We start from the raw sequence: 22,966 nt of genomic DNA, 5'->3' as shown, positions 1-22,966 counted from the left end.
CCCCCGATAGATCAAGTCTGCGTAAGTCTGGTTACCCAATGTGTGTTCCCGATCCAACCCCAGAGACAAACATCTGCCCACGAAAGCCAATTCTTCAGAGAGCCTTAACCCCCCCAAAGAGAGGCACATCCCCCAAATATGGGACCTGACACTCCCCAGAGAGAAAGAGTGAGATACTCACCTCCCATCCCCGTACATTAGGGGGGGCTGCCAGCCCGAGGAGTTTGGCAACACTCAGCCACCGTCTCTGGGGTAGGTAACACAACTGAAACTTCCCCCAGCAACACCTGGCTGATGTATGGGGTGCGATTGGTCGACTTTACACAGTGGGGCAACAACCACTGCTCCACCTTACTCATCCAACTCCCACACACTCCTCGGAATATCTAGGGAGGGGGGAGGGGGGGAGGGGGTAATTTGATGCTGTGAGAGAGAGAGAGAGAGAGAGAGAGAGAGAGAGAGAGAGAGAGAGAGAGAGAGAGAGAGAGAGAGAGAGAGGGCAGCCATCAGCTCAATCAACCCCCTTGGGGTAGAACACTTGGGTTGGGACGTAATGAACGTATTCTGTAACCCGGACACGACGTTACGACCCTTGAGGACGACGGAACGACCCCTGTGTGCGACGATGGTGTGGCCCTAAAGGGCAGTTAAGCTAGCCTTGGGGGTGAGGAGGTGTCCCACCTTCCCCCGCCCCACACATCATCCCACCCACCCGGGATTTTTAAGTATGTCAGTCTAATGTTCTTACTCTCTTATCTTAACTGCTCTCAATGACCTACTTCCTCTCTCTCTCTCTCTCTCTCTCTCTCTCTCTCTCTCTCTCTCTCTCTCTCTCTCCTGGAAATTCAAACCACTTTTTTGACACTTCTTTTCCACCCCCTCCACCTTCCCAACCATCTTGTTCCTGTCGTGTCTTGACGTCAACACCCACCCCCTCACCACTATCACCATCACTTGACCACCACTATCACCATCACTTGACCACCACTATCACCATCACTTGACCACCACTATCACCATCACTTGACCACCACTATCACCATCACTTGACCACCACCAGTTCGCCCAGTTCGCAATTGCTCGTTCGTGTGTCCACATAATTACCCCCTGGGAGAGGCAGTGCGTCCTCGGTGCACAACATATAACCTTAAGTCTAGCAACTCCACTACCATACTGGGTCTTAAGTAGCCATAACTCTCTACTTAACGATCAGCCCTTCGCTCTCTAAGTAGTGACTTTACTACTTAACAGTCATAAACAACACAGTTTAGTGTGAGTTTGTCCTTGTTGCTCTTAACTCCTTGAAGACGACGGTACGATCCTTGGGCACGACGGTACGATCCTTAAGCACGACGGTACGACCCTTGGGCACAACGGTGCGCCCCTTGAACACGATGGTACGATCCTTGAGCACGACGGTACGATCCTTAAGCACGACGGTACGATCCTTGAGCACGACGGTACGATCCTTGAGCACGACGGTACGATCCTTGAGCACGACGGTACGATCCTTAAGCACGACGGTACGATCCTTGAGCACGACGGTACGATCCTTGAGCACGACGGTGCGGCCCTTGAGCACGACGGTGCGATCCTTGAGCACGACGGTACGATCCTTGGGCACAACGGTGCGCCCCTTGAACACGACGGTACGATCCTTGAACACGATGGTACGATCCTTGAGTACGACGGTGAGATCCTTGAGCACGACGGTACGATCCTTGAGTACGACGGTGCGCCCCTTGAACACGATGGTACGATCCTTGAACACGACGGTACGATCCTTGAGCACGACGGTACGATCCTTGAGAACGACGGTACGATCCTTGAGAACGACGGTACGATCCTTGAGCACGACGGTGCGACCCTTGAGCACGACGGTGCGATCCTTGAGCACGACAGTACGATCCTTGAACACGATGGTACGATCCTTGAGCACGACGGTACGATCCTTGGGCACGACGGTGCGGCCCTTGAGCACGACGGTGCGATCCTTGAGCACGACAGTACGATCCTTGAGCACGACGGTACGACCCTTGAGCACGACGGTACGATCCTTGAGCACGACGGTACGATCCTTGGGCACGACGGTGCGGCCCTTGAGCACGACGGTACGATCCTTGGGCACGACGGTGCGGCCCTTGAGCACGACGGTACGATCCTTGAGCACGACGGTACGATCCTTGGGCACGACGGTGCGGCCCTTGAGCACGACGGTGCGATCCTTGAGCACGACAGTACGATCCTTGAGCACGACGGTACGACCCTTGAGCACGACGGTACGATCCTTGAGCACGACCGTACGATCCTTAAGCACGACGGTACGATCCTTGAGCACGACAGTACGATCCTTGAGCACGACGGTACGATCCTTGAGCACGACGGTACGACCCTTGAGCACGACGGTACGATCCTTGAGCACGACGGTACGATCCTTAAGCACGACGGTACGATCCTTGAGCACGACAGTACGATCCTTAAGCACGACGGTACGATCCTTGAGCACGACGGTACGATCCTTGGGCACGACGGTGCGGCCCTTGAGCACGACGGTACGATCCTTGAGCACGACAGTACGATCCTTGAGCACGACGGTGCGACCCTTGAACACGACGGTACGATCCTTGAACACGACGGTACGATCCTTAAGCACGACGGTACGATCCTTGAGCACGACGGTACGATCCTTGAGTACGACGGTGAGAGCCTTGAACACGACTGTTGCATCACTGGGTATGACGGCCTAAGCAAGTAAAAAGGCCACATTATTATACCTATGGGTTGTACCACTATGATGAAAGATCGTACCGTCGTGCTCAAGGGTCGTCGTACCGTCAAGATGAAGGATCGTACCATCGTGCTCGAGGGTCTACACCCCATACTTCTACCACCTACCTCCCACCAACTGTCTCCATTAAGATAACCCAACACCTTCAACAAGAGAGCCAACGCCTTTACCAGCCATCGTTCATCAGAGTGTACGATAACAAAGACCACAATGTACGATAACTTCAAACCCGGAGTAACATATCAATGTCCTTCAGTGTTGATTCGATGCCTGAAGTCAGAGGCTTTACACACAGTCACAGTTAACATTACCACTAGGAGCATCATGACTTAATCAAACACAAACTTCCCATTTAGAAGAGTCTCGCTCGTACTCTGAGTACGTTAACTTCAACTACTCAGTACGATAACTTTCCTCCTTGAGTAGGTCGACGATATCTCTTAAATACCATGATCTCAACCTTACGATAACTTCACCCACCGGGTAAAGTTAACTTTACTCATTTGGTACGATAACCTTTCCCCTTGAGTGGGGTAACTTAACACCTTGTGTACGATAACTACTTCGAGTGCGATAATTTCAGCCCTAGCGTACGATAAAATCATACCTTGCGTTCGATAACCATCTCCAGTGTGATAAACTGATACGAGAGTACAACAACTTCCCATTAAAAGTACAATAACTTCACTCCTCGAGTACATAAGTCATCTCTTTCGCATACCTTCATTTCCTAATAACTTCATCACTTGGGCACCATAACTTCATTGTATGAATAAGATAATCGCTTCTCCTCAACCGCACTGAAGCAGTCAAGCTAATGAACACAACGGATGACCCTGTTGTACCGAAAGTATGAAGTTAATATACTTTAGTTATAGTTACCATATCATTCAGTACGATTAATTAATCCTCTTGTACATTATCAAGCCTATCTTTTGGGTACGACACTTTCAACCAGGGTAGAGCTTTAGCCTTTCAAACATTCAACTTTTCTCATGTAATACAACTTCATGTTGTGGGCACGACAAACTCAGAGTGCGACGATGGTTCCAGAGGTACGTTAACTTCCTCCTACAGGCGTACGATGCGCGAACCCTCTGGGCAAGACGAGAACGATCCTTAGCGTACGATAAAACCCACCCTTTGGCCCATATTCCTTCTCCCTCTGTAGCAAATCGAGCCCAAAGTTCTGTCCCGCGTCCCATCAACCTGAAACCCGTCTGAAACAGAGGGACATCACATCCGTCTCTCTGGGTGGACGGGATGTCAAACGTGGCAGGAAACTACCAAATCATTCGGGCCGGCGAACCGGTCCTTCAGTCGAGCTAAAAATAAACATTGTATCGCTCCAGAAGACGTAACCCGAGACGGCTCATGGCAAAGGTGGTCAGGGCCTGTCTCGAACCCCGCCCCCCGCGTCATTAAGGCCTGGCATTCATTACTTATGGCGGATATTGCCTCCATTATCACCCCCGTCCTACGAGGACCGATAATTACCGTGCTCGTCCTCTGGTGATTCGACAGTTATCACCAGCTCACACCTGCTCTCCCCTCCCCCTCACCCCGACCCTCAGCATTGACTTCGAATCACAATTTGGATCATACCATCGTCAATCAATGGTTCATCACGCCCGCTTGGTAGAGAAAACTCTCTCTCTCTCTCTCTCTCTCTCTCTCTCTCTCTCTCTCTCTCTCTCTCTCTCTCTCTCTCTCTCTCTCTCTCTCCTACGCAGAATATCATGTTCCCCGGGACAATATGTGACGCCTGCAGTGTGTGACGCCCTTAGCAAGACGACCCATTGTTGTTGAGTCCTGATGCATCCGGCTCTGAGGGTGGGAGGGGCGGGAGGGCGGGCTGGCGGGGTGAAGGAGATCTGAGGGTGGGGAGATTATGTGGGTGTGGAGGTACTTACGTGGGGGAGCCACATAACAAGATCTGAGGGTCTGTGATGCGGTCATCTGATGGGAGAGCCAGATAACATAAGACCTGATGGTCTGTAACGAGGTTATCTGATGGGAGAGCCAGATAACACAAGACCTGATGGTCTATGACGAGTCTATTCCCTGGAGGTCAGAGACAGCATCTTAAATTCCTAATCTTTAATGATGGAAACAGGATAATAAGCAGAGGGGCCCCCTACCCACCCAGCAGGACCCCCCCTCAGCATATCACCAGCCAGGAAAAGTTAGGATGAAGACCACTTGGTACTGAACGAGTATACTGACATGGGAATTCTATAGTTACAGATGAAGACCACTTGGTACTGAACGAGTATACTGACATGGGAATTCTACAAGAAAGAATAAAAATATAAAACAAAAAAATACTTTAATGAGGAAGACGTAACTTAGATATTAATAAGCTACGGATGAACTGTTAAAAAAGATGTTTATCTAATAGGTTTATATAGCTAATCAATATCAATAAAGATACGTATATTTGGTTCATTAATGTCGGTAATTACTTAAGCCATGTTTCAAAAGGCACTGGTAGCTCTGGCCTCGAACGCTACCTGATGGTTAACTTGTCCTAGTGTTCTACAAGTCTCCTACTGTGAAAGCCTTGGCCATCTTGAGCACCATTCCTCGTCCCCGGGTCGTGGGGAACTGTGGTGTTGGCCAGACCCGTGCTGCAACCACACACATGTGACGCCAGCCGCCACAGCATTTCCCAGAACACTGTCACAGAACACTGGTTAACACGAGGCAACCAAGCAGACCATGTGGTGTTGCCTCGTACGAGACGATGGAACACAAGTGTTCCCTCGCTGTACTACAAGTCGTCAACACATCCATTATCAAAATTCCTCGAGAAATACGTAGCACTCGGCATAATTTATCCACGGAATGTTAATTACTGGTAGTTATATTTATCCCGTTTTTATGCTGTTGAGTCAGACAGCTTAAAAAAAATCCCGTTCGCGTCGACGTCAACAGAACGAAACTTGTCTCAATCCCACAGTAATGGTTATTATAATCATCAATCAGGTCCCATCAATTCTGTCCATTTCAATCGATGGTATTGCGACACTCTCCCCAACACAGCAGGTCCAGCAACACAAGGCGAGTCTCTCAATCAACAACCCGATCATACATCAACCTCTTGTCATCACAAAATCTTAAAAAGAAACATCAACATTCCGACAGACAGACAGACGCGTTCGTAATGCAGAGGAAGATACATAAAAACACCAGTGGCAGGAAATCGTCCCCAAATACCACAAGTGGTAATAGCCCACACCACTGCTCAAACCACTGGTCCAACGTCAGGGTTTTTTTTTTTGGGTCGCTTTCCGCGTTCCTTCAATATTTTTTTCCCCTAAAAGTCAAATGACCATGGCAAGGTCGCAGATTACAGTCATATGTACGCCGGAGCAATCACGGGGTTGTATGTGGTCTTCTGTCAAAGCTGAAGGTCGAGGAAGAGATGGTGGTGTGTGGGCCGACCTGAAGGAACTGCGTTTTATATCTAGTGGTGTTCTGAGGTGGAGCTGTGTTACATTATCTAGTGGTGTTCTGAGGTGGAGCTGTGTTACATTATCTAGTGGTGTTCTGAGGTGGAGCTGTGTTACATTATCTAGTGGTGTTCTGAGGTGGAGCTGTGTTACATTATCTAGTGGTGTTCTGAGGTGGAGCTGTGTTACATTATCTAGTGGTGTTCTGAGGTGGAGCTGTGTTACATTATCTAGTGGTGTTCTGAGGTGGAGCTGTGTTACATTATCTAGTGGTGTTCTGAGGTGGAGCTGTGTTACATTATCTAGTGGTGTTCTGAGGTGGAGCTGTGTTACATTATCTAGTGGTGTTCTGAGGTGGAGCTGTGTTACATTATCTAGTGGTGTTCTGAGGTGGAGCTGTGTTACATTATCTAGTGGTGTTCTGAGGTGGACGATCGGAGGAGGAGAAGCAAGGTGGCCGACCTTACTACCCCCCCCCCCTCCCCCCCACCGGAAGATAAATGTCAACAATAACTTGACTAACAAGTGTGGCGTCTCATGACGTCACACTTGCCCAGTAGGGTCTACATCACATGTATACCAGTACGGTACAGTCCAGGGTATACATACTATCTAGCATTCAAACGGAACAGACAGTCTGGAATATGTATACAACCACTTACAGGATACATGTAGTCCTGTATACATCGTCTTGTATAGAACAGTCAGGCTTCGTACACTGCCACTGTAGGGTACACTTAGATCCTGTATACGACCACCTGTATGATACAGCTAGGCTCTGTAAACCTCCACTCGTTAGGCCCTGTATACTGGCAGCTGTTACGGGTACTGCTAACATGGCCAGGAACAAACAAACAGGTTACATTACTCATCACAAAACCGTGTGGCCCTACACACACACATGCCTTAACCCATCACCACCTACACTAACCCATAAACACCACTACACCTACACTATCCCATCACCAACATCACCATCTACACTAACCCATCACCACCATCACCACCTACACTAACCCATCACCACCTACACTATCCCATCACCACCATCACCACCAACACTAACCCATCACCGCCGAAACTGATTCTCTAACCTACTACCATCGAGAATGATGACTGACTGTCTATTACCATACTGATAGACCCAGGTTGAAATAGATCGCACGACTTTCGCCATCGAGAAAGCTCTCTTTCACCACATCGTCCGGGCAGAAGAAGCCTCAATTCAAACCATCTTAAGAGAATGCTCAACCTTTCATCACCGACAGATAATAATCAATGGACCATCTTGTACACAAGTGAGGCTTTTATGCCTTCAAGATGGACAATTTCCACCCTGTCATTATCGTCTGAGAACATGACATCTATCCTGAAGAGGTGGAGATAGATGGGTCATGCTGGGCGGCACGGCGATGTCCCCCCCGGAGGATGGTGTACGTGTGTGTGTGTGTGTGGGGGTGTGGAGGGGAATGTGGCACCCACAGGAGGCCTCCTGCTGAGCAGATCACGGAGGGTGACCTTGGGGAGGAGGGAGCCAGCTTGGTACGGTCGTTACGAGGTGTAACTCCTCCTTCCCCTCCCTCCACAACCCCCCCACCTTCCACAACACCCCCCTCCCATCAACCACCCCTCCCCCCACGCCTCAAACCACCCCCAGCAAACGTTGAAAAGCCAAACACGCGTCAGTTAATCACACTAAGTCATAAACACTATAGGAACCAAGTCACCACCTTACGGACGCCCGGGGCGCGGTGTGACGCCGCCCTGGCAAGGCCAGACGCTACGCAGTGTCTCCCGTCTTACGTAATGTCATACATTTACACTTTTACAATTTTACACTTTTACAGTCACCCCGGCCACACCGTGTAGGCCTTGGTAACACTAACTCACAGTGGCATGCGTTTGTAAATACTGAGCTACAGTGATGTTTACTGTAGCCAAGACATGGGTACAGCGTGGCATAGAATACAGTCAGGCATTTTCGCACGATGTCCTACCTAATACAGACACACGGTGGGAAATAAATGTTTTGTGTATTAGTAAACAAATATAATTAGGGTAACGTTATTCTTCTAATTATCTTTATTATGAGGATTATGACAGGTCATACGTGTGTGTGTGTGTGTGTGTGTGTGTGTGTGTGTGTGTGTGAGAGAGAGAGAGAGAGAGAGAGAGAGAGAGAGAGAGAGAGAGAGAGAGAGAGAGAGAGAGTAAAGATACACACACACACACAGGTGTGAGCTATACATGAAGACAGTTAAGTGTTCTGGCTGTATGAAAGAAGTGACTGTGTATCGTGGCGCTGGTAAAGCAAGGATGTGGGGGGTGTACTGGGAGGGAAGGGGGGGGGAGTGTAGAGTGATCCTGTGGCTTGCCTGCAAGCACACACACACACACACACACACACACACACACACACACACACACACACACACACACACACACACACACCAGTGGCCCTCCAGGAAGTTCAAGGAGACTGGAGGTTACGGACCTCGACGCAATGGGCTCTGTATACATGTGTATGTGCGTCTGTATTTGTCCATGTATGGAGCACCTCCACCTCACGTGTGGTGAGGCGCTACCTCCACATCCACACAGTCCAGAGTAATCCACGTCATCAAGGCTTGGACCCACTTGCTCTCAGTCGCAATCAAGGTTCACTTCCCAGTTCCATAGTTATTACCCCGGGTCCTGGTCTCCCGAGTGCTGGCTGCCTGTGCGCCCCCCCGCCACCATGAGCTAGATCGCGTAACAGTGGACAAGCCACATCGTCACATGATTACTGTGTGGTCGTCGGCAACTCAAATGTTGTGACGTCTGTTTCTTACCCTACACTGCTAAAGTTCTGCAACTCCACCTTCTTATATCTTCCCTGACTTTGCCCATAATATTCTCAGAATATCTTTCCTCTTTTTATTTCTTGACCCCTTTAACTCGGCATTCAACATAAAAAACATAAGTACCATCTAACGGTAAATGGACAGAACATGAAGCACAAGAGAATGAAAATATACAGATGACAAAAAAAAATTAATAAATAGATTGTGACTATACAGGAGGAGGGAGGGCGGCGCAGAACAATCTTTACAACAGACATTAAATGTAATACAAAAATATTCACAATGGCGAGGATGGGATGTGGGTGTGTACTTGTAGCGTTCTATACGACCTGGGCCAGCCTGGCTGTGTCTGTAGTCGTGAGGCACAATTCAAACATATATGTAATTTACATGTCAAATGTTATCTACATGTCTGTAATTTACAATTTTCTGAAAACGTCTTATTCTACCAATAACCTGACACGAGACATGCCCAACCGGGTCTGTGACCAACCCCCCCTGACGTCACACCCCTTCATTCTTCAGCCTCACCCCCATTTTCTCTCCCGTGTGGGATACCTTCCCCCCTCATTCAGGCCGAAGCGTTCCCAACCCACCCGCGTGGACGGAGCCAAAACATGAATGGCGGGGGAGGACGGAGGGACGGGATGCCGTATGACACGCGGGTTGACAACTTCTCATTGTTTACAACTGCACTGTTGACACTTGCATTCCTTGAAGAAAAAAAGAGGATAAGGGCCAAACAGCTGATCTACGTACGTACCTCTGCACTATCTGCAAACAATGCCCTCGCATTGGCTACGAATGCAAGTGTAAATACACAACTCGCATATAAGATGCGATTTCCTTGTTGTGACGTCACGGGGGTTGGGCGCTATCAAAGCGTCCTTTGTGCATACAAAAACAAAGGAATTTTCCTCCCACTAAATTCAACAAATAATGATAAAAAAAGGTCATATATCTTGACCAAGTTTATCTTGAATTAAAAAATACAATTGGGAGGATATATATATATATATATATATATATATATATATATATATATATACATACATATATATATATATATATATATATATATATATATATATATATATATATATATATATATATATATATATACATACATATATATATATATATATATATATATATATATATATATATATATATATATATATATATATATATATATATATATATATACATACATATATATATATATATATATATATATATATATATATATATATATATATATATATATATATATATATATATATATATATATACATACATATATATATATATATATATATATATATATATATATATATATATATATATATATATATATATATATATATATATATATATATATATTCCTATGAGTCCACGGGGAAAATGAAACATGTTTACACATGTTTACCAAATGGCGTCCTAGCTTCGTCTCTTCGATGAATATCAACTGACTGTTACATTTCTCTCTTGTGTCTCCCCTGATGATGTGATTATTACACGAAAGTGCACTTGGGAACTTTTCGTTTCATTTTCCCCGTGGACTCATAGGAATATATATATATATATATATATATATATATATATATATATATATATATATATATTTTTTTTTTTTTTTTTTTTTTCCAAAAGAAGGAACAGAGAAGAGGTCCAGGTGAGGATATTCCCTCAAAGGCCCAGTCCTCTGTTCTTAACGCTACCTCGCTATCGCGGGAAATAGCGAATAGTATGAAAAAAAAAAAAAAAAATATATATATATATATATATATATATATATATATATATATATATAGAGAGAGAGAGAGAGAGAGAGAGAGAGAGAGAGAGAGAGAGAGAGAGAGAGAGAGAGAGAGAGAGCAATATCTAAGCAAGAAGGTACGATCCTTAAAGCAAGGTGGATCCGACCCTCCACCGTGGTACACCTGACTACGGTACACCTGACCCCGGTACACCTGACCCCGGTAAATCAACCGGGTTACCTACGACCCCGGTAGAGCAACCTGGGGGGAGGCATGACATCGCTACGACGTACCCCGTTACCCCTGTCCTAGTGGACCTTAACCACACTAACCGGGCGTCAGCAAGCGTCGTCAGCCGATGCTGACGTCCCACAACTGGGATGGCACAATCCCCTGAAAGCGTCAGTCAGCGCCGGCCAGAGGCGGGAGGGCGGGGCTCGAACCGTGGACCACTCACTCGAACAGCTGACGAGGCGGGTTTGTTTACATCCTGCAAGGTGATATGTGGCGGTGCCTCGGACGGGCACCATAGCGGTCAGGACTGTGGCTGACACCAGCGGAGTCTCCACCACCACCACCACAGCTAACACCCACCGCATCACCACAGCTAACACCGCTACGATGACCCGCATCACCACAGCTAACACCGCTATGATGACCCGCATCACCACAGCTAACATTTTAAAGGCCTCCGTCACTTCAAGCCGGCATCAATAATAACGCCACAATCAATTTCGTCTGCCATTAATACGAACGTCACCACCCACAGCTATAACTAACACGAACCTCACCACCTACAGCTACAACTAACACGAACCTCATCACCCACAGCTAACGCTCATATAAAGCCTCCAACACACACACACACACAAGTCTTGTGCGCTTCTCACCACCACAGCTAACCCTCGCCGCCATCTGTCGACCCCGCCCCATAATTACCATATCACTGCAGTGCCTCCCAACTACCGGTATTTACCCCCCCCCCCCACCAGGTGGTGACTCAGTCCTGACCACCCGGGGTTCGAATCCCTATTGGCTGACGTCACACAGGGATCCACTATCTTCGTCCGACGGAGCGACTTTCCATCTTCCATCCTGTCTATCGTCTTCTTCCTCCTCCTCCTCCTCGTCTGTTACCAATACGTCATCCTCTTCCTTCGCTGTGTATAATTCACGTCATTCCCTCAACGACCAAATGGCCAATAATAACGACCCAATTACTCAACAGGATATGGGATGAAAAAATATGTACGGTGATGTAATTACCGGACATGATGAATGGTCGATATTCACAGAGCCTGAAGCGAGATTCTGGTACTTATGTAATTCGAATTTAATGGCAGTCAGGCGCGTCTCTCATTAACCCCCAGAACACGACGGTACGACCCTTAGTACGACGGTACTACCCTTGAACACGACGGTACACGACCCTTGATCACGACGGTACAGCCCTTGAGCACGACGGTACGACCCTTGAGCACGACGGTACGACCCTTGAGCACGACGGTGCGACCCTTGAGCACGACGGTACGATCCTTGAGCACGACGGTACGATCCTTGAGCACGATGGTACGACCCTTGAGCACGACGGTGCGACCCTTGAGCACGACGGTACGACCCTTGAGCACGACGGTGCGATCCTTGAGCACGACGGTACGATCCTTGAGCACGACGGTGCGACCCTTGAGCACGACGGTGCGACCCTTGAGCACGACGGTACAACCCTTGAGCACGACGGTACGACCCTTGAGCACGACGGTACGAGACCCTTGAATACAATGACGTACCTTTTGACCGGACCCACAATCCTACACATCCTCAGTGCCTATGGACTCGTAGCCTCCTTCAAATCACTGTGATCTTAAATTCGATCACATAACCACTTCATTCCCATCAGGAAAGAGTTCATTCCCCTGGGCAAACTCTTCACTCACATCGAGAACTTTTCATTCACACTCTCTGCATTCATATCACTCGGTACAGTATCCATACAGCACATGACATGGTGGAGACAATACATCTGCCACACATATGTTCCAAATGAGAAATAACTTCGTTGCTGCCAAGATTCTACTCAAAAACGAATATATATATATATATATATATATATATATATATATATATATATATATATATATATATATATATATATATGTGTGTGTGTGTGTGTGTGTGTGTGTGTGTGTGTGTGTGTGTGTGTACGTGGGTGGGCTGGGCCATTCTTTCGTTTGTTACCTTGCGCTACCTCGCTAACGCGGGAGACAGCGACAAAGTATAATATATATATATATATATATATATATATATATATATATATATATATATATATATATATATATTATACCTTACTTGTGGCCTTACTTGTGTATGTAAGGTTTGGCATGTGGCTGTGTGGTGCAGACCTGTGCACACTGCAGGACCTTCAACCATCTGGCGCATCATGTTCTTATACTGCATTCCCGCCTCCCATTTTCTATATCCATGTTTATACCGAAATCCCCTTTTACGCTAAGCTCTTCAAGTATACATTTTTTTTTTCTCTCTATGGCATTCCCACCTGCACAGCTGCCCTTGCTAAACCTCTCTCTCTCTCTCTCTCTCTCTCTCTCTCTCTCTCTCTCTCTCTCTCTCTCTCTCTCTCTCTCTCTCTCTCTCTCTCTCCAGTAAACCACCGCTCCCTCTTCAACAGCCAACCACCATCACCGCCGCCACCTCGTCCCCATTAACGACCATTAATCCCCCATTCTGCCGAGGCCCAGCCTCACATGGAGTCTATATATCAGGCATCACGTCTCTCTGGTGACCCCGAGGTAGCGTCGGTATATAATGCTCCATTAACGCGCTGAACCTGGAGCATAATTGCACACATGACTGAAGAGAGGCCAAAAGCACGCAGCCGGAATTCTCAATACGGCCAACAAGGGCTTAACCCCCGGTAGGGAGGGGGGGGAGGAGGGGGTTATCCTTGTGTGGTATTCAGGACCCTATGACAGGGTGAGGTAAGGGTTATTTTTGGCCAGGTGGTGGTAGGTGGGTGGGGTCCCCCCCTGGGTGTGTGTGACGGGAGGGAGTGCGGGGGGGGGGGGGACGGAGAGGGTCGGGGGGGGGGGGGGGGGGGGGGAAGAGAAGGAATCCCTGACACAAACCACTGACAGTGAGTGTGTGTGGGGGGGGGGGGGGGGTTAGGTAGGTCGTGCTGACGGTGCCTGCTGACTCCCGGAGAGAGAGAGAGAGAGAGAGAGAGAGAGAGAGAGAGAGAGAGAGAGAGAGAGAGAGAGAGAGAGAGAGAGAGAGATATGATGATGATGACAATGCTGATGGCGATGATGAAGGGTTATGGTGACGATGGTGAGGCAAGACACAAACACACACGCGCACACACACACACAGTGTGAGCCGCGCCCCACGAATTTGCCCACAATCCCCTCCTCCACAACCCGCCTCCACCCATGCAACAACCCCTCCCCCTTCCACCCGCCTCCACCCATGCAACAACCCCCTCTCCCTCCTCCTCAAACAAATGACTGCTGAATACGCAAACCATGTTTTGGGGTCACCCCACACCACTTGATGGACGAACGAGCGATGTTGTGAGGTCACCCCCACACCACCCGGGGTCGTGAGGTCACCCCCACACCACTGGGGTCGTGAGGTTACCCCCACACCACCCGGGGTCGTGAGGTCGACCCACACCACTGGGGTCGTGAGGTCACCCCCACACCACTGGGGTCGTGAGGTCACCCCCACACCACTGGGGTCGTGAGGTTACCCCCACACCACCCGGGGTCGTGAGGTCACCCCCACACGACTGGGGTCGTGAGGTCACCCCCACACCACTGGGGTCGTGAGGTCACCCCCACACCACCCGGGGTCGTGAGGTCACCCCCACACCACTGGGGTCGTGAGGTCACCCCCACACCACTGGGGTCGTGAGGTCACCCCCACACCACCCGGGGTCGTGAGGTCACCCCCACACCACTGGGGTCGTGAGGTCACCCCCACACCACCCGGGGTCGTGAGGTCACCCCCACACCACCCGGGGTCGTGAGGTCACCCCCACACCACCCGGGGTCGTGAGGTCACCCCCACACCACCCGGGGTCGTGAGGTCGACCCACACGACTGGCCCAGATGATGTGTCTCTATATAAACAGTGAGTCAAGACATTCACCTGGCAAGCAGTGAGTCAAACAACACCCCGTTACTCATCGTGGAAGGGGTGAGTAATATAATCCAATGGAGTAACTCAATACTGAAGGTAATTACTCAAAGTGGGGGTAATGAATTACTGGTATCAGGAAAAAGTATCTTTCTTTACGTTAATTGCGACGGTACGATCAGTTGAGACCCGGATCAAGGCCATCCCTCTAGGGGGTGGATGAACACCTGGGTTGACTGTGGACCGACTGCCGCAACTAGGACTCGAACCTATGCCATGCTCGACCCTGGGCGGGCGGGCGGCGGCCCGTGAATGTGTCACACTCAGGATCGCTAACCGCTACACCACGTGGGAGGGAACCCGTGATATACATGACCATCAACCCTTTGAGTCCAGAACTGTACACACAGCCATGGAAACACTCCCCCCCCCCCACACCTTCCCCCTCCCATGAGACACTCCCTCCCCCTCCCATGACCCCCCCCCCCCCCCCAAGTTAAACCATTTCAGCCATTTGAATGAAACTAAAAATATAACCTCTCTCACAACACTGCCTTCATCTCGGTCCACACTATGGCAGGTGTTGTGAGCGGTCAGCGGGCATCCAACAACATACGACCACCATTAACATACCTGGCACTTGGCACTACTCTCTCCCACACACACACACACACACACCACATTCCCCGGGCAGCGCCAAGGAAATATTATATATACCGCAGCCTGACTCGTCCAGCTTCCCAGGGAATAATAATAATACACCTTCATAAGCCACGATTACGGTGGCTCTCAAATTCCACCTCCCTGGGCCCAGGTTCCTCCCTCACGTACACGTGGGTCAACGTCAGTCACTTCGCTATTCCATCCACCTCGAACACAACGCTGTATTTATGTATTTAATGACGTATCTTCCTACTGTATATCTGTATTCAGATTTATCTAACTACAGCAGAAATACACACCATTATCTGTTACTGTATCTAATCTTATGGTTAATTCATGTGAGATTTTCCTCCACTTGTATACGTGAGATATGGTAGCTAAGCTAAGCTAAGCTAAGCTAGGCTAAGCTAGGCTGAGCTATGCAAGGCTAAGCTAGGTTAGGTCAGAGGCTTGGCCCGCCCCCAGCGGCCGAGGCCCGAACTGACGACAGATGCAGGCACACATCGGCAAGTTCTTAACTTTTTGTAACATTCTCCCCCCCAACCCGAGCCAACATCTCGCCTCGTATGTTCAAACCAAGCTTCCAGCCCTGTCCCACCCCCCTCATACTGTCTCACTAGGCCCCAGTCCCCTCCAGGTGTCACTCTGGACAATAAACTAAAGCTGGAAGGAGCAGGTCAGCACCATCATCATCAGATCCTCCAGGTGTCATCGTCTCTACATTCTCCGTAGACTCAAGACACTTGGACTCCCTCCACCTGCACTCAAGATCATCCACACAACTTTCATTCCTCCCCTAACACTCACTCACCCACGCCTCCCTCCCCTGACTGCTCCTCCCCCACCACACACCAAACAGGGGGATGCTAGAGAAGGTGCAGAGGTGGGTATACAAGATCACACCCTAAGCCAATCTTACAACACCTATCAAAAGGCGCTCAACACACTGGTCCTCCCGACTGTCTCCACACCTGGACCTCAACCCTCAGTCAGGGGAGAAACTACAGCACCGTCCTCATCAACGTCACCTCCTCTCACCAGAGATCCCCCGACCCTGACTCGCAGTACGAAACAGTCCCATCTCAACCATCGTCAATAACCAGAACACAGCCACCTCGGTGTCTGTATAAAGAGCGTCTGTTTAACTCCGTCCCTTCTACACTGTCTATGACTCTTTTGCATATCTATAAGTGTTGGTTTCTGATGATTAACCAAGTCGCTTATCACCATCCGCTTATTTTTAACAACTACTATCACAATCACCACTACGAGTACGACCAAGTGCTCACGTCTCTCTTTCCCATGTCTCATCAAGTTTGAACTTTTCTAACAGAGCGAGACCGAATCCTGTACTCTCTCTCTCTCTCTCTCTCTCTCTCTCTCTCTCTCTCTCTCTCTCTCTCTCTCTCTGTGTTCGCCGCAGGTCCAGCAAGTGACCCCTAGCCCTAACCAAGACTAATCCCAGCCCTATCTATATAAGGGCGGCCACGTCCAGCCCAAACATGCAGCAGTGGGCCTTTCTATAGGTCCTCCCGTGTCTCCAGTGACGCGGACTTATGGCCTTTATCACCAGACAAGTGCGGGTTAGTTTGCTCTGAGGAGCTGCCCTTCAACCCCTCTCTCTCTATTCAATGGCTGTCAAGTTACCCTCCCTGGCCCAGGCTCGTGTTTTCTTTCTGCCTCGCAGGCGTGCGTGCGTACGTGTGTGTGTGTGTGTGTGTGTGTGTGTGTGTGTGTGTGTGTCCCTTCAGTACACAACAACACGTACGACTGGGGTCGTCCTGCAGCCCAGCAGTCCGAAGGTGCAGAGAACAGTTGCCTATAACCAAATGTCACCATAAAAATGAACAAATCCTTAAAAAAAAAAACCACAAAAAAAAGGGGGGGGGGGGGGCAGAGAGTGCGACAGACCGCTGTATCGTTATATAAACTCGGGAAATAATATACATCTTCGTGGTCTATCTGCGCTGAGTAATGCCCTAAAAGAGACTGTACATTCCACGCAGGATAAACTGGCGACGCTGACGCCTTAACTGCCCTCTCTAGGGCAGCGGAGAGCCAACCAAAAAGAGCGTCCGCTTTATCGCTAAGTTTAACCGCTACAGCAGCAGAAGACCCGTGTGGCTTGTTGACATTATCTTTCCTCCGGGGTCTGATGGCCGGCTTGCAGAAGGCAACGGGCTCTGATCACGTCGCCTGATAATGCAGTGGGTTAACCAACCCAAACACCACCACGTGTGCTAAAAACCTGGTGACAACCAATTATATATATATATATATATATATATATATATATATATATATATATATATATTCCTATGAGTCCACGGGGAAAATGAAATACGATAAGTTCCCAAGTGCACTTTCGTGTAATAATCACATCATCAGGGGAGACACAAGAGAGAAATATTTGGTCAGTTGATATACATCGAAGAGACGAAGCTAAGACGCCATTTGGTAAACATATATATATATATATATATATATATATATATATATATATATATATATATATATATATACCTGTGGACAGCTGTGCCACAAGGCTGGTACAGAGCAAACACTGTACACCTGGAGTGAGCAGGCAAGACACGCCACACTTAATAGTGTTCACGTTAACGAACCATGAAATACAAGAGAGTGTATCCACATCCTGTACCTCGTGTATCAGCTGTATAACAAGACTAAAGTTGATGTGTGATGAACGAACAACGTAACAACGTCTGTTGACGTTACCTGACCACTGGAGGGCCTGACGAGGACCCACGGTGACCTGGGTCACCCCCTGCAGCAAACCACCGTCCTCATGATGGACGACCCTGTCGTGCATAATGAAGCAGCCGCTGATAACGGTACGATAACAGAGAGAGAGAGAGAGAGAGAGAGAGAGAGAGAGAGAGAGAGAGAGAGAGAGAGAGAGCTGATAAAACGAGTCACTATCTATCTGTACTGTGGTGGTGGACGAAGATGGAAAAGGGGGTCCTTCAACACCCGAGTCTGACACACACACACACACACACACACACACACACACACACACACACACACACACAGAGGAGTAGTACTCATAACAGGGACGGTCAAACCACAGCTCACACACACACACACACACACACACACACACACACACACACACACGTGTCAACCTGAATCAACAAAACATAAACACAAACAAAATATAGGAATCCGTTTCTTCTTGATGGTCAAACGTGGCTCCTTCATCACCACGGTGGAAACCTCGGGAAACAGTTAATTAACGCCAAGTACAACAAGGCAAACCTGGCGACCAGGCACCATCGCGAGACAACATCGAGTCAAAATAAATGACAAAATACAAATAGGATTTGGTATCGGCCATCCTCACTACATCAGACACGCATCTCACACCACATCCACCACACTCTTCCCTGACCAGCCGCCACTCGCCCCTCCCTCTGCATGACCCTCCGCCCACTGGTTCGGGTCATGACTGCGCCGTCTCATGACGACCCAGCGAGAGAGAGAGAGAGAGAGAGAGAGAGAGAGAGAGAGAGAGAGAGAGAGAGAGAGAGAGAGAGAGAGAGGCTTTGGGACGCGGCAAACCTTCTCTGAAATGTTACCCTTGACAAAAACATCAACATGGCTGACACGAGGGGAGGAGGAGGAGGGGGGGGGGCTTCCATCACACCCTCCCTCACCCTCTCCTCCTGTCGCACCCCAGCCTCCTATACTGACCCCATGACCCCTGGCTGGGGGAGGTGGACGACGTGGGGTCAAGAGTTCGGCGTCCACTTCTGCAGGTCACACCTCGAAACGGAGGCTGACGAAAAGAAGTTCTGAAAGAGGTGAGTTCCGACCCAAGCGTTCCATAACAGTCACTTTATCTGGGATTATCCCGGCAACGCTGGGATTATCCCGGGATTGTGGGATGCTATTACAACCCTTTTGATCACGAGGGTTCGAACCCCCCTTGGATACAATGATTTGACCTTTTAACCTAAATGGCCCTTTTTGGGGTCAACCCACTCAAAATCACCACACAACCAGACCAATTGGGTCGTTCCGTCGTGGTACTCAAGGCTCGTGCGGTCGGCTGGCGCTACCGTGCTCATGAGTCGTTCCGTCGTGTTCAAGGGTCGTCCTCAAACCGTCGTACTATCGCGCATCGTCCACAGTGAGTTAATAAGGCCCTCAACACACCACCATCTGTCTCTCTCTGTCATACAAGGTATAATGTGTACGTGTGTGTGTGTGTGTGTGTGTGTGTGTGTGTACAACTTATCTTTAGTCAACCATGATTAATTATATGCAAATGAGCAGACTGCCGGGCGACAGAAAGGAATGTTTTATGTACACGTATTTGTGAGTAATCTTTCTACACACACACACACACACACACACACACACACCAAAATAAATGAATGAAAATAAATGATTAACTACATGAATAAATAATCTCTTCCATGATATTTGCTACTTTCCTTTATGTTTGCTTCAATCATCTCAGCTTCCCAGTAAAGGCCAAAGCAGCCCGAGATAATACTGGAAAACGTATCATTACTCAACACAGCATTTACGGAGGATAATCCAAAGGCAATTCAACGTAATTCACCATAATTGGTCCTGAACTACAAGCGGCCTCGTTAGAAGGTGGGGCTGACATTACGCAGGAAGTGACCTAATTAACCCTCGATCAAAAATATTAAATTGCTGCCGTGGGAACTTAATTACTGCCGTGGGAACAACACTACTGGGCGGGGTGGAGGGGGGGGTGAAAGTATACAAATGGACCTGGGCACAGCTGAAGCAACTTCACGTATGGGACCACAAAGTAAAGCGGACGGTAACAACTCGTTCAAAACAACCAGCGAAACCTGAAGTGTTTACCCCACCGCCGGAGTCTTGCGTTCTCTCTCTCTCTCTCCCTATTTCACGAATATTACTTCGGTTTCTGATCACGAGAGCTGGCTGCTTGTGTGCCCCCCATTACCTAGACCACGTCATACTGGCCAAGCCACAGCGTCACATGATTGCTGTGTGGTCGTCGTCAGCCGCTCAGGGGTTCGTGGGCACTGGCCATGTCTTCTGCATCCTTCCCGACACCGCTAAGCTTTGGAGCTCTCCTCCTCCGGCAGACCTTTCCTTAAATACAGGTTCGCATCCCACGTTCAGAAGTCTTCTCTCTCTCTCTCTCTCTCTCTCTCTCTCTCTCTCTCTCTCTCTCTCTCTCTCTCTCTCTCTTGAGAATCCCTTTTAGCTTCCCCAACTCCTCTTAAGAATCATTTTAGGCCAGACCCTCGCATGTCCCCTGGCTAGAGCCTTCGACGGGAATAAACACATCCACAAACCAACAAACAAGCAAAAGAGAAAAAAAAAGGCGGTATTTCTAACCGATTTCGATCAGCAAACCAACAGGATTTCCGACCATACTGGCCCCTCGCAACGGGTGGAACGCGCTACTATATAAGATCTGGGACCATTTGGGACCTTAGCCAACGTCCGATCTATGGTTTACATGGGCTCTGGGACCATATGGGATATACCAGACACTGGTTCGTGTGAGAACATCCCACACTGGAACCTATGGTCAATGCTACACAAGGATGTGATCTGGGAGTACTTCCTGCGCAGGGTGGGGAATGTACGAGGTAAATCTCAGACGGTGAAGTTGCAGGGATACATCCCACACAGAGTGGGTATCTAAGGGGGTGTAACATCCCACACAGAGTGGGTATATATGGGGTAACATCCCACACAGAGTGGGTATCTATGGGGTAACATCCCACACAGAGTGGGTATCTGGGGGTAACATCCCACACAGAGTGGTATCTGGGGGTAACATCCCACACAGAGTGGGTATCTGGGGGTAACATCCCACACAGAGTGGGTATCTGGGGGTAACATCCCACACAGAGTGGGTATCTGGGGGTAACATCCCACACAGAGTGGGTATCTGGGGGTAACATCCCACACAGAGCGGGTATCTGGGGGTAACATCCCCAAACATTTCGCACAGGATGGTTTACCTCGGGGGTAAACCCCCAGAGGGGACACATCCCAAACGATGTGGGATATCTAAGCAGAGTACCACCACCTCCCAAGTGGGTGGGATGTCTCCCACAAAGGGGGTTGGGGGTAACTGGGGGATTGAGGGAGAGGGGTGGGGGGGGTTAGATCCATATCCCGCCAGACCTTAACTGGAGGAGTACCGAGCGCGGGTCCTCGCTGTACCACCAACACCACCACAATGCAAGCAGGAAACAAGTTGGTGACTCACACGGAATTAGGTGCCTGTGGGCGTGGACCGAGGCCCGGCTCCCGCTGCCTTGTAGCTGGTAGCAGTGTAAACTCTTCGGCCATTACCGAACATATATAACATATATATATATATATATATATATATATATATATATATATATATATATATATATATATATGTTCCCCTCTAAATTCACCTTTGTATTTTTTTACCTCCTGTCCCTATTACTCTCTCTCTCTCTCTCTCTCTCTCTCTCTCTCTCTCTCTCTCTCTCTCTCCGGTAGGCCATCCACAATGCTGTGGCGAGAGAGAGAGAGAGAGAGAGAGAGAGAGAGAGAGAGAGAGAGAGAGAGAGGTCGTGACCTTCCTGCAGATCTCCCGCGACCTGACCTGACCCTACAAAACACCCTCAGCTCCTCAGAACTGCGTGTACACACCAGAGAGATACGCTACCACTACACACACACACACACACACACACCTGTAACACATATAAGGGTCAAACAGAACCAATCGCTAATGGGAATGCACAAAGCAGATAAACCAACATTACAAGTCTTATAGGAATCATGAAATTCTCAAGACACAAATGAAAATAATATATATATATATATATATATATATATATATATATATATATATATATATATATATATATATAACAAAACTATAACATAAAGTAATATTTGGTAATCATAACATTACTATGAAAGTTGTGAGAACAGTCAAACAAAACTGGTTGTAGTAATTACCATCACATCACGTACCAGAGGTTGTGGCAACTGGCAGTACAACACGGTTGTCATTCTCACCAACACACGTTGGTACTGTGTTGGTAGTACTTACCAAATGTGTTGTGGGACTTGCCCCTCGTGGGGGAGGGTGTATACCAGCGCACGAGGCCGCTGTGTGGGTACTTACCAAAGTCGGCCTTGCAGACGTGTTGCTGTGGGTGCCACAAGAGACAGGAACAAGGAGCAGCTGAGGGGAGCAGCATCATCCCCACCACCGCAACCACCGCCACACTCCACACCCACCCCATCTCCTCCTGCGGCAGAGAG

At 48.6% G+C, this 22,966-nt stretch overlaps 1 protein-coding gene across 2 annotated transcripts in view; it reads right to left on the bottom strand.

Moving 5' to 3' along the window:
* Window positions 1-22,966, bottom strand: part of Timp (Tissue inhibitor of metalloproteases) — an 81,526-nt gene that overhangs the window by 34,363 nt on the left and 24,197 nt on the right. For both annotated transcript variants that reach the window (XM_071691745.1, XM_071691746.1), the window contains exon 2: window positions 22,827-22,953. In XM_071691745.1, coding sequence (XP_071547846.1) covers window positions 22,827-22,947 — 121 coding nt within the window. In that variant the 5' untranslated portion in view covers window positions 22,948-22,953. The remainder of the gene's footprint in view (window positions 1-22,826; window positions 22,954-22,966) is intronic.

The sequence above is a fragment of the Panulirus ornatus genome, chromosome 51 (genome assembly GCF_036320965.1).
Source record: "Panulirus ornatus isolate Po-2019 chromosome 51, ASM3632096v1, whole genome shotgun sequence".
NCBI lineage: Eukaryota > Metazoa > Arthropoda > Malacostraca > Decapoda > Palinuridae > Panulirus > Panulirus ornatus.
Note: the sequence above shows the minus strand (reverse complement) of the source record. Positions and strands in the feature narration are given on the sequence as shown.